The 16,381-nt window shown below is 41.0% G+C and overlaps 1 protein-coding gene across 24 annotated transcripts in view; it reads right to left on the bottom strand.

Moving 5' to 3' along the window:
* KCNMA1 (potassium calcium-activated channel subfamily M alpha 1) overlaps positions 1–16,381 on the bottom strand; it is a 640,154-nt gene that overhangs the window by 31,079 nt on the left and 592,694 nt on the right. For 15 of the 24 annotated variants that reach the window (XM_087871898.1, XM_087871899.1, XM_087871900.1 and 12 more), the window contains one exon: positions 3,085–3,198. In XM_087871898.1, the coding sequence (XP_087728024.1) occupies positions 3,085–3,198 (114 nt within the window). Of the gene's footprint in view, positions 1–3,084; positions 3,199–6,854; positions 6,936–16,381 lie in introns of all 24 variants that reach the window. The other 9 variants (XM_034423984.3, XM_087871879.1, XM_087871886.1 and 6 more) reach the window with 1 other exon arrangement.

Genomic DNA, 16,381 nt, shown 5'->3' with positions numbered 1-16,381 from the left:
TCTACTGTCAAACTGCTCTTGTGGTTATGGATTTCTCCCCTCGCATTCAACTGGAATAAATCTTTCTGCCATTATTTCAAGCTTTCCATGCTGACAGAAGAGGTCTTGATCTCCTACATGCTGGGGTTGTATCATACTGTATATTATATATATGCTCAGGGTATTATCACATCCGTCTCAGCTATCTTTTGTCAAGCTAAACCCTCATCTCCAGTCTTATCCCTTCTCTCCTTCTATTTTCTTCTTATTTTGCTCTCTCTATTGCAAGGTGGCAAGGGAGACACATATGCGTGTTATGCAGGGATTAATAGCTAATAAGGACAGAATAATGAATACATGCATATCTGGAGAACACTGGCATATGCACATGTGACAGAATGGATGGTCTATGCATATATCAACAAGTAACGTAAATAGGAGAGTCAAATTCAATATATGGATTAAAGAGATGAGGCCCTGTTTTATCCTCGGACCATTGAAAGAAGGTTGAAGTTTTTGGGCTTGAGGTCTTTCCTCCTCCAAGTTCACGTTTCTACATTTTCAAAAAGACATCTATGTATAGTAGTGGCCAAAATTGTGGAAGCCTTTTGGGAAAAGTGTATTTTTGAGGTTTGATGGCTAATAACACCACTTTTTTTGGAGTTTCAAGATAATAATATTGCACTGCTGGAATGGCTTGGGAATAGCCCAGACCTTAACCCAATTGAAATTCTACGGAACTGACTAAAGAAACTTGTTAGTCTGAAGTGACCCAGCAAAATCAGTTCATACATTCAGAGCTTCATCCCAGAACTTGATCATCAAAAATCACCCTTGGATAAAAGAGGGGAAAAAATGCTTAGAAGCACAGTGGTTTTTAGGACATTCAACATGGAAGCTCTGAATGAAAAATTGTTCTCACAAACTAATCAGTGTCTTAAGGGAAGTTTATTTCTTTTTTTCTTTTGCAAATGTTTGTCTTTCTTTTATATGTCTGAGAACTGTTAAAATGTGTCTGTCAAATGGAGGAGGAGGAGGAGGAAGAAGAAGACGAGGGTGAGAAGGAGGAGGAGGAGGAAGAAAGGAGGAAAAGGAGGGGACAGGGAGGAGGAAGAAAAGAGGAAGAAGGAGGAGGATGGGGCAGGGAGGAGGAGGAGGAGGAGGAGGAGGAGGAGGAGGAGGAGGAGGAGGAGGAGGAGGAGGAGGAGGAGGAAAATGAATTAATGTGCAGATGCTATATAAACAGCCAGCAGGCCAGATGAATGTGATCAAAGATGTACCAATGCTGTATGTATGTAGAGAAAAAGAAAAATCATTAAGAGAAGGCAGAACAAGACAGTCCGTTTCAACTGGAATCACAAATAAAACACATTCAAAGTAGCGCTGAGGAGGCAACTCTCCGATGCAGCCAGATGAAGGAAGAAGAAAGCTGAGAGCAGAAACAACAGCGGAGCAACAAGCAGCTGACGTCCAAAAGGAAAGGCGCTTTCTTACCCAATTCGGTTATCATTAGAATCTGAACTCCACTGTTTTTTTCCTGACTGTTTGAAACCAAAGGCAGAAGTTTGCCAGGTTTAGCTAGTAGGTTTTGAGGAGGGGGAGGGGGGAAGGAGAAGGCACAGACAGAAAATACAATGAGGGTGTGAGACAAATAAAGCTGAAAACCAAAATGGAGGCAATAAATGGACAGAAGGATCACAAATCAAGCTTGCCTTTACGATCGAGAAGCAAGAAGAGGCCTTGCAGAATTCACACAGGGAAAAAAAAATGAGGATGAGTGAAGGGGCAGCATTCTCAATGCTGCCGCAGAAATGGTTAATTTATTTGAGAACATAAGAGATGGACGAAGGAGACCTCCTTGGCTTCCAACATGCAGGGAGGAAGGCAGCTGGGTATCAAAGTATCACTAGCCCTTGAAGCGGGTCTGGCCCCCTTAGTCCCTCAAATTGAATCTGACTCAGAACAGAATATTCGGAGGGTCCTGCTCAAATTTATAGTAAAGGTAAAGGTAAAGGTTCCCCGCACATATGTGCTAATCGTTCCTGACTTTAGGGGGCAGTGCTCATCTCTGTTTCAAAGCCGAAGACCCAGCACTGTCCGAAGACGTCTCCGTGGTCATGTGGCTGACTAAACGCCAAAGGCGCACTGAACGCTATTACCTTCCCACCAAAGGTGGTCCTTTCCTTAAGCAAAGGAACTTGCTTAATCATTGTGTGGACATGTGCACACCTCTGTGTGTATGCATGTGTATCATCATCATCATCATCATCATCATCATCATCATCATCATCATCATCAATTAACTGCAGAAGGTGTCTTCGTGAAGGTTATAGATCCGTGATGGCGAACTATGGCACGTGTGCCCAAAATGGCACACAGAGCCATGTCGTCTGGCTCATGTGGCCTCGCCCGTTGCTCTTCCGGGTTTCTGGGGCACATGTGCACACGATGATCAGCTGGCCTTTGTGCGCGCAGCAGTGCCGGAAACTGGAAGAGCTGGTCTTCCAGTTTCTGTGTGCGCGTGCGTGCCAGCCAGCTGATTGTGTGTGCCATAAACTGGAAGAGGAGCTGCCTGGTGTGCATACGCGCACTGGCATGTGCACTGGGCAGCTCCTCTCCTGGGTTGTGTCCCCCGATGAGCGCACGTGCGAGCTCCCTTTTTGGCACTCGGTGCCGAAAAGGTTTGCCATCACCGTTATAGACTATCCTATCTAGTCTAGTGAGAGATAGACTCTTTTGATTTCTAGAGAGAGCATGACTGGCCCAACTCTTCCAGTTGCCTTCCACACCTCAAGGGAACACTAGAACTTCTTGGTCCATCTCTTTAACCATTACACATCAACAGTTGTGTTGTTGCACTGAGAGAGAACAACTGTTCCAGTTGGTTTCCATGCTTAAAGAACACTGAAAGGGTCTTCCTGCTGTTAATCCAGCATTTTAGCAACGACATCATTGGCTCTATGTCTATGTCGGCATTCTGTCGATATACACACCCATACTGTACAACCTTCAGGAGAAAATGCTACACCTTTCCTTACATAAGGCACTCCTTAGGCTGAGAAAAATGAAAAGACAACAGGTTAAAAAGATCCCCAGAGAGCTTACCTAACTCCGTAATAATAGGGATATCGATCCCCGTTGTAATGGAGGGCTGACGGAGAAGGCCATGCACTGGACTCTTGTCAGGCGATGACCTGTCCATTCCAGGTGGTGAAAACCCTGTAGAGACCAAAGAATTTGAGATGTTATACTAGGACTCGTAACTCTTAATTACAGAAATATTTGACTAGGAAGCAGCTGTATTGAGATGGTCTTAGTGGGCCTGTGGACAAGAAGAAATAAGGTCGAGATGATCTGGGACAAGGGTGAACCTGAGCCATTTGCTATCAACTTGCATCCCCCTGTCCTGTTTACCTCTAATTGTCAGGGTTCCAAGTAGCAGCCCATATGAAATCAAAACTTCAAGGCAGGGTTCCTCAAAGTATAGATTTTGGTATTGTATAGTCTGTGCTGTGCATGCAGTTTGGGCACTTAGTGTCTAACAGGTTCTCCATCATTGATATAAACTCTTACTTATATAAACTATATGCAGTCAAGAAGCCAATCCAAACAAGATGAAAATACTGATGAAAGATATCTTCAGAAAGGTGTTGTGCCTCTATTTCCCCATTGGAAGGAATTGCGGTTTTTTTTTTCCCCCAAGATGCTTCTTCCACTTCACAACTTTACAACTTATCCAAATATTAACCAGGTCTGACCTCAGTTAGCTGTTTAAGATAAGCCAAGATTGGGCAAGTGCTGCCATCTAGGGTTAAACTAATTCCCCACTTAGCTAGTTGCTCTCTGTGCAGTATAAACCTTGTATTAATCATGGTTATCAGAAATAGTAATTAGTAAGGAGTTTGTGTCACCGAAAGTTGATTTGATTGGGAAGTTAATTTAATCCTGTTTTGGGCTGAATCAAAGGAACACCAAAAAGGATGTCTGTTGGCCTAATTATCCCATAGGTCTATTTGACTATGTTACTTTGGAGTTTCCATGATGTACTTCCAATTCAACCTTCCACTAGAAAATTCCAAATGATTTTGCTTAAGAGAATCATTTGGAAAGCTGGAATCACATCTTTTAATACTTTCATTGAAGGAAAATCTTCAGGCTTGGGAAAATGGTGACTGGTTACCCATCAATATAAATAATAATAATAATAATAATAATAATAATAATAATAATAATAACAACAACAACAACAACAACAACAACAACAACAACAACAACAATTTTATTCATTAAACATGAAACTCAGTCAACTGAACATTCAAAAATGCATCACAAATACCATTGACTGGTGCTAATGGTTGATACGGGTTGCTGCCAGCGTCCTAGGTATCAACCAAGTACCTTCTTAAGATGTACTATTATTATTATTAATAATAATAATAAGCACATCTAATAATTAATTATTATTATTATTATTATTATTCTTAAGAAGGTACTTGGTTGATATCTAGGATGCTGGCAGAAACCCGTATCAACCATTAGCACCAGTCAATAGTATTTGTGATGCATTTTTGAATGTTCAGTTGACTTAGTTTCATGCTTAATGAATAAAGTAAATAATAATAACAACAACAACAACAACACACCAGATATCACAGTTGTCAAAAACCAAAACGTACAATTTATTGATATCGCAGTACCAGGAGACGCCAGAGGCGAAGAAAAAACTGGGGAAAAAATCATGAAATATTGCGACCTGGCCATCGAAACTATGCGATTAGAGCTAGAGCTAATAATTTTAATTGGGTTCGAAAGGAGCAAATAAAATTCCATTATACTGTGCCATATCTATAAGTTTACATATTACTCTATAGGAATCAGCGGCACTCTTTTTTTTACAAAATTGGTTCTTTTATACAAAGAGACATATAATTGCAAAGTAGTATTGTTTCAACTTTTCTAAAAAGCAGGAGGTCAAAGAAACCCAGAAAGGTGCTTTTTTCTCCCCAACTTTCAGAAAATTCCTCTTTGTTGCCTGCCTTTCAGCTTGCAGCATAAATTTTAGATGCTGTCTGTTTTCTTCCTTCAGAAAAAAAAAGAAAAGAAAAGAAAAAGTCAAGGCAACCTAAACTGTTTTATCACAACTTTCATTTGAAATTATGAAAAACTGCAAGTGACAGCTGGGTGAATTCAGTGAATGTGAAGTTTTTGAATTCCTTCGGCTTGACAAGTAAACACCTTAAATCGCTAATGCTAGATATGCATTATACATGGCCTGTATTTTGACATCCATCACCAAATGCTGACTAGAGAAAATACTGATTTGCACCCATAAAGCAAGAAAAAATTCAGGTCACAGAATATTAGGAAAACAATATTTCATTACAGCATCAGAAACACGCTAAGTCATGAGATGTAAAAGCTGCCTGGAGTATGGAAACGTTTTGTTCTATTTCATAGGCCTTTCCTTCTTTCCTTCCTTCCCCTCTCTTCCTTCCTCTTTCTTTCTTCCCCTCCATCCCTTTCTCCCTCCTTCCCTTCCCCTCTCCTCATTCGTTCCTTCCTTCCTTCCCCTCCCTCCCTCTTCCCCTCCCTTCTTTCCTTCCTCTTCCTTTCTTCCCCTCCCTCCCTTCCTCTTCCTTTCTTTCCCTCTCTTCCTTCCTCTTCCTTTCTTCCCCTCCATCCCTTTCTCCCTCCCTCCCTTCCCCTCTCCTCATTCGTTCCTTCCTCTTCCTTCCTTCCCCTCCCTCCCCCTTCCCCTCCCCTCCTCCTCCTTCCCACCCTTCCTTCCTCCCCCTTCCTCTTCCTTTCTTCCCCTTTCTTCCTTCCTCTTCCTTTCTTTCCCTCCATGCCTTTGTCCCTTCCTTCCCTTCCCCTCCTCTTTCTTTCCTTCCTTTCTTTTCCTCTCTTCCTTCCTCTTCCTTTCTTTCCCTCCCTCCCTTCCTTCCCCTTTGTTCCTCTGTCCCTCCTTCCCCTCCCTCCCTCCTTTCTCCTCCCTCCCATTAAGTGGGTAGAGATGCATCCTACAGACAGATCTTCCTATTCCAGGGGAGAGGAATTAGGATTAGTTAAAAATCACAAAGAAGTAGTGAAAGGTCTGCTAGAAACTCTGAAATCAATGCAAAAGTCATAAGGGATAATTGGTAACTGGCAATAAGGCCACCAGAGTTGGGTGTCCAATCGGTGTAAAGAATTAGAATAACGAGAAAGCGATGTCTCATTTCTTTGCAATGTTGCTCTCTTTCTCTCTCTAATCTCTATCTCCATGCATGTATTGTGCTCTAGTATGAGCCACAACATGTACAACTATCCAGTGATGGGATTCAAATAACTTAACAACCAGTTCTCTGCTTTATGACTGTCTGGGTGGGCGTGGCCATGGTGGGCATGTCCATGGGGTGTAACAGGCAGCACTCGGCCTCCTGCATTCCCCTGGGAACAAAAACGGGCTGCGGGTGGGGTCGTGCCGCAAACCCCCTCCCCCCATTTTGGGTCTAAGAGGCCTCCCTGCACTTGCCTGGGAGCCAAAATGACTTGTGGAGACTTCTGGACAGCCATTCAAAAGCGCCCTTTTAGCTAAGATATGTATTGTTATGATGGCTGCTCATCAGAGGTGGTATTCACCCGGTTCAGACCGGTTCGCCCGACATGGTAGCGGAAATCACCGATGGGCCTGTCCACCCACCCTGGCTCTATGCCATCCTATTTAGGCACATTTTTGAGGCCCGGCGCATACGTGGAAGGCACGCGGGCCAGCAAAGCACATACGCGGAAAGCTGGGCGCATGCGTGGACATTTGCGAACCGGTAGGAAAAGTAAGTGAATACCACCTCTGCTGTTCTTTTTTCAAATTGCTCATGAAATAAACCAAAACTTACAGTAAGAATTGTGGTTTTGTGTTGCTGTCTTTTGTTTCTTTGATTGGAGTTTTCGATGACAATGTGATCCCGATTCTATCCCTAATGAACGAAAAGAGTTCACCAACGGTTCAAAAAAAGTGGCCATTCTTTAACGTGTTTAATCGTACAGGCCGTATTCAACAAATTCTCCACTAAAGATCTCCCTGCTTCTGACACTCTACCATCTCCATATTTACTTTCCCCAAACACCAATGCTCTTGGAAGGGACGTCTAGAGCAGGGGTCTCCAAGCTTCGCAACTTTAAGACTTGTGGACTTCAACTCCCAGAATTCCTCAGCCAGCTTTGCTTTCCCAGGAAAAAGTTGCCAAGGTTGGAGACCCTTGGTCTAGAGGGCATGACATCCAAAAGATAATATGGTGGCTACAATCAAGGCTCTGTCCATTTAGTTTTGGTGAGTCCCAGAATACAACATTCATAATTCCTATCCAGATTGGCATCTGTAATTTTATATATTATGGAAAACACATCAATGGACGTGCCAAGCTGCTGAAATTTCAAAACTATACGAGCATTCTGCATTTTTAAACTCTTAGTACTGCGACGTTAATACAGATGGTTGCAATTCAATTTTTAAACAGTACATTAAGCTTAGATCTGTCTGATCTGAGCCTAGATATTGTCTGATCTCAACCTCTCTTTTTATACAAGCTAATTCAAAGGCTGAGAACTGACTGCCAAAAATTGCTGAAACACATTTAGTTTAACAATTGCTACAATATTTAGAGGATTCAGCAGTTTCGGCTCATACACTGTTATCAGAAACTTAAAAAGAGAACACAGTTTAAAAACGTTTGCCTTTTTGTAGAGCTTAATGCATGCATAAAGTATATTTAAAACAAATCAAAATTTGTTCCAGGTTCTCCCTAATTTTCAAATACCTATCTTACAAAAGCTCACTGTCACCTCACTGCGATTTCAGATAATATTCTCTGAATTGGTATTTTTTTAAAAAAATAAATAAATAAAAACCAATTGTTTCATTCTCACTCTTTTCTGAAAATCTGTTCCTTCAGACACTGTTCCTGTAATACTCCCTGCTCCCATCAAACGGATGTACTAATTTTCTCTTTGTCTCTATTTAAACTTATTTCTTTTACTGATGGAGCCAGCTGATGAGAACAATTTAGTATAGAAATTAAGGGACTGTAGAAATTAAAGCATTAACAGGTAAGCCATTAGTAAATTTACCTGATATGGAAAACAGCTAACACACAGTGGTTGAATGATATATTTTTTTTAAAAAAAAAGTTTATTTTTTTTCTCATAAACATATCCTAAATGTACAATTTCTTATCTAACATACATATTTTCTTTTAACTTTCATACTAATACAATCTTCATCCTAAACAATTTAATTATATTTGGGGTTGCTCTTCTACCATTTCATCTCCCTTGTTTTACAACAATCCTTCTCCCTCTCCTCTTTCCTTTCTCTCCCTTCTTCCATCTACTCTTCTACTTTCTTCTTTCCTCCTCCCCTTTTCCTTCTCTCCTTCCCCTTCCTTTCCCCCACACCTCCCTTCTTCCTCCCTTCTAACCATCTCTCCTACTCTTGTTTCCCTTCTTTCTTCCTCTCCTTTTCCTTTTCTTCCTTCCCTCTCTCTCCTTCCTCGCCGTTGAATGATATTTAAAGATGCAAAAAAGTCTCATATTTTAAAAGAAATCTAACATAGCTAGCCATAAAAAGAACACAGCAACACAAATATACCCATATATTTACACTAGATCATTTATCTTCTTCAGAAAACATCCAGAAATAAGTCTACTGCTTTGGGAGTGCTTTTATCCCCACCATTTAAAAAAAAAAAATCTAGATTTTTTCTTCTTCTTTCTCTACAAATATCTATTGATTTGTCGTGCACTCACACTATGCCAGGTGCCCTTCCTAACTTCTAACTAAACAGAAGAACAAATTGAATCAACAGAACATGCTATACTTTATTGTCCTTTCTATGCAGGAGCATGCCAGGACTTATTATTTTCACTTTCTATTAAAAACCTTGGTCATTCTAATTCATTTTATCTGAAGCTCAATCTGACTCCATCTCTCTGTCTACAGCCAAGTACTGCTCAGCAGTCTGCACTACATGGTGTAGGATTAACTCTAACCGCTCTTAGATATTTTAGTGTGTATGTATGTATGTGCACACACACACACACACACATTTCTTTTCTTTTGTATTTTATTTTAATTAACTAGGCTGAGCCCAAGGGAAGAGTCAAATATGTCATCAGTCTCGAGTCCCTTCACGCCCACAAGAAACCTAAGTCCAACCCATCTTGAATCCCATTGATTCTTATCTACCGCCAAATTTGTTTTCACTGTTAGTAGTTCAGATTCTTGTTGTTTAAGCTTGCAATAAACCCTCATATTCATTTGAACTGCCTGGAGTTCCTGATTTCCCACGCTTGACTCTATAGTGATTTCTGCATTCTCCATATTGGCCTATGATCGAATAAATATTTGATTGATTGATAGCAATAGCACTTAGACTTGCAGTGTATATCACTTCACAGTGCTTTACAGTGCTCTCTCTAAGCAGTTTACAGAGTCATAACACTGATCCCAACAATCTGGGTCGTTTTACTGACCTCAGAAGGACAGAAGGCTGAATCAACCTTGAACCAGTCAGGATTGAACTCCTGGCAGTGGGCAGAGTTTGCCTGAAATATTGTATTCTAACCACTGCACCACCAAGGCTCTAACTTGATATAATATGATAACTTGATAATTGATAACTCACACACATGAGATCTAAGATCTAAGTCTAGCCGATCTTGAATTCCACTGACTCTTATCTACCACCAACTTGCTTTGACCGTTAGTAGTTCAGATTCTTCTAAATGGCTTAAGCTTGCAATAAACTCCGATATTCATTTGAACTGCCTGGATTTCCTGATTTCCCACGCTTGACTCTGTGATTTCTGTATTCTACATGCTGGTCTATGACCAAATAAAGTTTTGATTGATTGATAACATTTTTTGACTCCCCCACCACACATGAAAATGACTTTTTTAAAATGACAACAATACCTTCTAGAACAGTTTACTTGACAACCCAGAATAAAATGGGGTAAGTGTTTTATTCCTTTATAACCATTATTTTAAAGATGGCTGAATTCTACTTTAGTTATTTTAGTTACAATACTGCTTTTCTACTAAGTTGAGCAAATGAATGTCATTGTTGTGATGGCATTTGGGGTGAATGATCTGATGAGTTTTTTATGAGAGATGCTGTATTACATGGTGACTATTTTGGATACTGGTCACTAACTGGGTGGTTCCAGGTGTGGGTTCTACTTATCTTTACTACTGGTTCACAATGGGGCCATGTGCGCATGCGCAGATGCTTCCTGATGACATTGGGGTCGGTGGGCGGGAGCCTCCCGCTGGTTTTACTACCGGTTCTTCTGAACCGGTCTGAACCGGGGGCAACCCACCACTGAGTAGTTGAATACCTATTGGTTGTTACTCTATTACAGTTGATTTATTATACTAGTTAAAAGCTCTTAGAAGATTGACGCAGCCTTGAAATTTGGTAAATAAAGAAGTTTATCAAGGCAGCCAGGACGCAAACTTCAAGGTGCATTTTGGTGCTTCCTGCTTAGGCCAAGTGTTTATTAACTCTGTGTCAAACTCAACTAATTTCAGCAAAGTTAGCAAAAGGGAGTTAGGAGGGTTGCACAGGCACATTTCTACAAAATCAATACTTTCAGGACTCCTGAACAAATGAGCTAGGCTGTAGAATGCACCTGCCTTCAAAGCAACTGGCTCAGGGATAATGGTAATCATTATGGGCTGGATGGTTGAAGATGAAGGCCTCTATAGATCAGTCTATAAGTGTCAACCTGTTCTTTCACCACAATATTAATGGTTTTACCCAGTGGTGGGATTAAAAAAATTTAACAACCGGTTCTCTGCCCTAATGACCGGCAGGCTGGGCATGGCCATGGTGGGCGTGGCCAGAGGGTGTGACAGGCAGGACGCGGCCTCCTGCACCCCCCTGCAGGGAGCAAAAATGGGCCGTGGGGGGCCACGCCACCCCCCTATGCCCCATTTTGGGCCTAGTAGGCCTCCCTGAAGCCTCCTGGGAGTGAAAACAGGCCATGGGGGGCACGCTGCACCTCCTGCACCCCATTTTGGACCTTTGAGGTCTCCCTGCACTTACCTGGGAGGCAAAATTAATTCAAAAATTGAATTAATAAATAATTGAATTGAATTAATAAATAAAATGAGATGCATGTGGACTCCTGCAAGGGGCAGAGCAGGGAGGGGAGGAACCAGCCTGCAATTTAACTACTGGTTTGCCCAAACCGGCTCAAATCGGCTGAATCTCACCACTGGTTTTACCCAGTGCCCTGTTAAGTTGGTGTATTCTATTCTATTCTATTCTATTCTATTCTATTCTATTCTATTCTATTCTATTCTATTCCATTCCATTCCATTCCATTCCATTCCATTCCTAAGGAGAAATTTCCTGACAGTTAGAACAATTAATCAGTGGAACAACTTGCCTCCAGAAGCTGTGAATGCTCCAACACTGGAAATTTTTAAGAAGATGTTGGGTAACCATTTGTCTGAAGTGGTGTAGGGTTTCCTGCCTAAGTAGGGGTTGGACTAGAAGACCTCCAAGGTCCCTTCCAACTCTGTTATTCTATTCTATTCTATTCTATTCTATTCTATTCTATTCTATTCTATTCTATTCTATTCCTATTCCTATTCCTATTCCTATTCCTATTCCTATTCCTATTCTCCCGCTATCTTTCTAATACTGTTCTGTGAGACAACTGAAATGTTGTACTATTAAAAACAAGTAAAAGTTAGAAAAACATTCCGTTTCACTCTATTTCTTTTTCTGGGGAGAAAAGAAGGTAGAGAAAAGCAAATTATTGAACAACCTCTGCAGAAAAAAAACTAAATACTTTTCTTAAACGAATGTATTGGCTTTGTTTTAAAACATGATTGGCAACTGCTGAAACATAAATTACAAACATTTCCCATTGCTGCTTACAGTGAAATTATGCAGATTAGAATTTGATTAGGTTTATTTCACGAGACTCAATTTGGACTTTTAATCTATTAAGCTCCAATAAATTAGCTGTCTCAATAGCTCCCTTGAGCTGCAGCTGTGAGAAGCATAGCTGTTCCCACACCCCCTCCCCTCTTCTGCAATATGCATTCCAACAATTTCTTTAGCAGATGAAGTTACTAAAATCCCAGGTCTCTGAGTACTATTACTTCTTAACTAGCATGTAAATGTCAGGTACAACAAATTGTGCATTAAAATTTGGTCTATTTATCCATCTTTGCGGTCGTCACTTTCCCCGACTGTTTTGATCACTTTCAAGGATGGATCCAAGAAAGTCAGGAAATGTATGTTGGATTAGAATTGCAACTGAGTTGAACTAAACTTCCTTTCTATATATAATAGGACCTCATAATTGCTATCACTATGGTCATCACATTTATTAATATATTTAGCATACGGCAAAAACTGTTAAAAAGCACATTCTCAATAAGCAAATATGAAACTATTTATTTACGAATCAGTAGGTTTACTCACATTATTTGGGGTAAAGAGCCCTGATGGCACAAAGGGTTAGAATGCCAGAATTTGAGGAGCTGCCGCAAAGAAGAAGGGGGCCAACTGGTTTTCCAACGCACCAGAAGGCAAGACAAGAAGCAATGGATGGAAACTACTCGAGGAGAGAAGCAACCTGGAATTAAGGAGAAACTTCCTAACAGTCAGGACAATCAAACGGTGGAATGGTGTGCTTCAGAAGTTGTAGGTGCTTTCATCACTGGAGGTTTTTAAGAAAAGTCTAGACCAGTGGTGGTATTCAGCCAGTTCTAACCAGTTTGGGCGAACCGGTAGTGGCGGCAACTCATCTAAGTCATTTATGAAGATATTGAAGAGTACTGGGCCTAAGACGGAACCTTGTGGCACCCTACTACTTACTTCTCTCCATGTAGACTTAGACCCATTAAGGACTACTTGTTGAGTATGGTTTGTCAGCAAGTATGAAGTGGGGTACCCCAAGGCTCTGTTTTAGGCCCAGTATTCTTCAACATCTTCATCAATGTTTTGGATGAGGGGATAGATGGGGAACTCATCAAATTTGCAGATGATACAAAGCTGGCAGGAATAGCCAACACTCTGGAAGATAGGCTTAAGATACAGAAGGATCTTGACAGACTTGAACATTGGGCGCTATTTAACAAAATGAAATTCAGTGGTGAAAAAAGTGAGATTCTGCATTTAGGCAAGAAAAACCAAATGCACAGGTATAGTATAGCTGGTAGTAACTGTGAGAGGGATCTAGGTGTCCTGGTGGACCATCACTAAACTAGGAGACAGCAGCTGCCAAAAAAGCCAACACAATCCTAAACTGCATGAACAGAGGGATAGAAGCAAGATTACGTGAAGTGTTGATATTGCTTTATAATGCCTTGGTAAGGCCACTCTTGGAATACTGCATACAGTTTTGGTCACTACAATATATAAAAAAGATACTGAGACCCTGGAAAGACTGCAGAGAAGAGCAATTCAAACTCTTGTGTCTAAATCATACTGCAAATTCTTTAAATTCAATAGCATAGATTTGGGTTATTTATATCATCATCATCATCACAGGTGGTATTCAGCTGGATCAGACCAGTTTGGGCGAACCGGTAGCGGAAATTTTAACTGGTTTGCCAAACCGGCAAATGCCACCTCTGACTGGCCCCGCTCCTGTCCGCCTGGTCACTGCTCACCCCACCCGCCCACTCAGTCACATGACCCCTATCAAGCCCACAGAACTAGTAGTAAAAAAAAATGAATCCCATCACTGATCATCATCATCATCATCATCATCTTTACAACCAAGAAGATAGGATAAGCCATTTCTTGTCTTTTAATATCTCTTCCACCATCCTTAAAGAAACAAGTAATAACTTCTACCTCTCAGAGATCGCCTCTAGTAAAATACATTTTACAGAATCACTGAAATGTCAGACCCATTCAACCAAAAGAGTTCGTAAATCTAGGTTCTACCGCTATTCTTTAATCTTTGTATAGATTCAGTTGTAGAATATTTTAACAAAAGGAACTTCTATCCTCTTACATTAGCCGATGGACACCTTTCAGATGTCCTCTTAGATCACTGAGCCCTGGTGGCGCAGTGGTTAGAATGTAGTATTGCAGCCTAATTCACTGCTTCCTGCCAGAAGTTCGATTCTGAACAGCTCAAGGTTGACTAGCCTTCTATCCTTCCGAGATCGGTAAAATGAGGACCCAGATTGCTGGGGACAATATGCTGACTTTGTAAACCGCTTAGAGAGGCCTATAAAGCACTGTGAAGCAGGATATAAGTCTAAGTGCTTTTGCTACTGACTCAGACTTCCATCCTTCCGAGGTCAATAAAATGAGGACTCAGATTGTTGGGGGCAATAGGCTGGCACTTAGAGAGGACTGTAGAGCGGTATACAAGCCTAAGTGCTATTGCTATTGACTCATCCTTTCATCCTTCCGAAGTCAGTAAAATTTCCCGTGAGAATTCTGACCATTCCTACATTGTCCTCAGATTTCATGTTCCCCTAAAGTTAAATTTGAACTGAATAGGATGGGCCTTCCTCCAAAGAAATTCTCACAGGATTCTAATGTAATTTGAGTCAGGTGGCAAAATTTCTCAGCAAACATTTGCAAGACATAGAATTGTAACCTTAATGTCCCTACAAGAAATTAAAAAGGGGTTTTTTTCCAGGTCCCCAATAGATCCCTACTGGGATGCGGCCATTCTGGTGGAAGGCCTTGGTATTTTTATGACCTGTCACCTGATTTGGTCTTTCTTTGCTTTGATGGGATAGGGAGGAGGGAGGGATGGGCTTGGGGCCATCTGTTTTGTCCCAGCTCCGAGGAGGACGAAACTGTGGCGCCTGAGAACAACTTCTTATCACCTTCCCAGCCTAAAATTCTCACAGCAATTCAACACCTGGTGATTGGCTCGCATCGGACTGAGCAGTGGGGAGGGGCTTGACCGAGTAGCTTTTAACCTAACGTTATTTGCGCGGGAACTTCAGATCCTGCCTATTCTCTTTGCTATCACTGCCTCCCAATGAAAGTTCCTTTTGAAATGCTGCCTGTTTCAAGAGTTCTGCTTTCTTGAGGGGACTGCTGAAACCTTACAGGTTTCGGCATGACGTTACTTAAAAATGTCCCTTTAAATTTGAGGAAGTATGATCATTTATTTATTTACTTGTTAAATTTATTTGCTGCTTATCTCGCCATGGGGTTACTCTGGGAGGCCTACAACAATAAAGAGGAAGAAATGAAAAGAGGGCAAACAGAACAAAAATGGGATGATAGAACTATAAAATAAACAATGAAAATGAACCCAACGACAATATGATAACTAAAAGAGATGGATGGCTTTGAAATCCTGACGCGGCTCATGTCCTCATCATGCAAATGATGAAATTCTATAATTGCATCTTGGTGACTAGCACAAGTGTGTACATGATTTATATACACATTTGTATACTCTATATCATTTGCACACTGATATCAAAAGGTAACCGATAGCATAATCGGCCTCTCTAAACCCACCTGAGTGTTGGAATAAGTTCATTTCTTTTCTAAGAATTAGGCATCTGAGGCCTTTTTTCTCCTTATTAACTAGCTATAAACCCTGGCTTCCGCTTCCTTTGATCTTTTCATGGGATGGGACAAGGGAGGCAAATTATGACACGTATTTCATAATGCCGTTATGCAAATGCCGCATCTTACCTACTTGCATCAGAAATCCTGTAGCAAGTATGTAATTGTGGCATTTCCTCAAAATGACATTATTGCAATTTGGGGCAGATGTCACTGCTGCAAATCGTACTGCATTATACAGGGATTTTCTCCCGATTTTCCCCACCTTGCTTGTTTGTTAGATGAATATTCACAGGCCTTGTATGCTCAGGAGAAAGCAGACATCAAATTAAGAAAAAAGACTGTCATACACCAAGAAGAAAAAAGTTGAGGAGCCAGGAAGCCGCTTAAAAAAAAAAATAGGGGGTAGAATATTTCTGCTCAATTTTTCTGCTCTCGTATTTTTCTCTAAGAAGTTGGGTTTGAAAAGGGGGGATGTCTATTCCTTTATTTTTTTCTCTGGAGTTCTTCTGCCTAGATCTTCACATTTCTAAAGCAAAAATATCAAGCAAGTTACAAATTCAATGAGTTACAATTTTTGAATCTAAAGTTTAAGAAAAGCCCAATGAATCTCCGCAAGAAAAAATTCAAGAGGTGTCCAATATACCTGTTTCATTTGTTATAAGTTTCCATAACAGAATAATAGAATTGGAAGGGACCTTGAAGGTCTTCTAGTCCAAATTACTGCTCAGGCAGGAAACACTATACCAGGGATCCCCAACCCCCGGGGGCATGGCCCACTACCAGGCCGTGGCCTGTTCGAAACCGTTGGAGAAATGGGCAAGCATGTGTGAACCTCCTGTTCC

This window comes from Pantherophis guttatus, chromosome 6, assembly GCF_059756535.1.
Source record: "Pantherophis guttatus breed Tessera chromosome 6, ASM5975653v1, whole genome shotgun sequence".
In the NCBI taxonomy this organism is placed as follows: domain Eukaryota; kingdom Metazoa; phylum Chordata; class Lepidosauria; order Squamata; family Colubridae; genus Pantherophis; species Pantherophis guttatus.
Note: the sequence above shows the minus strand (reverse complement) of the source record. Positions and strands in the feature narration are given on the sequence as shown.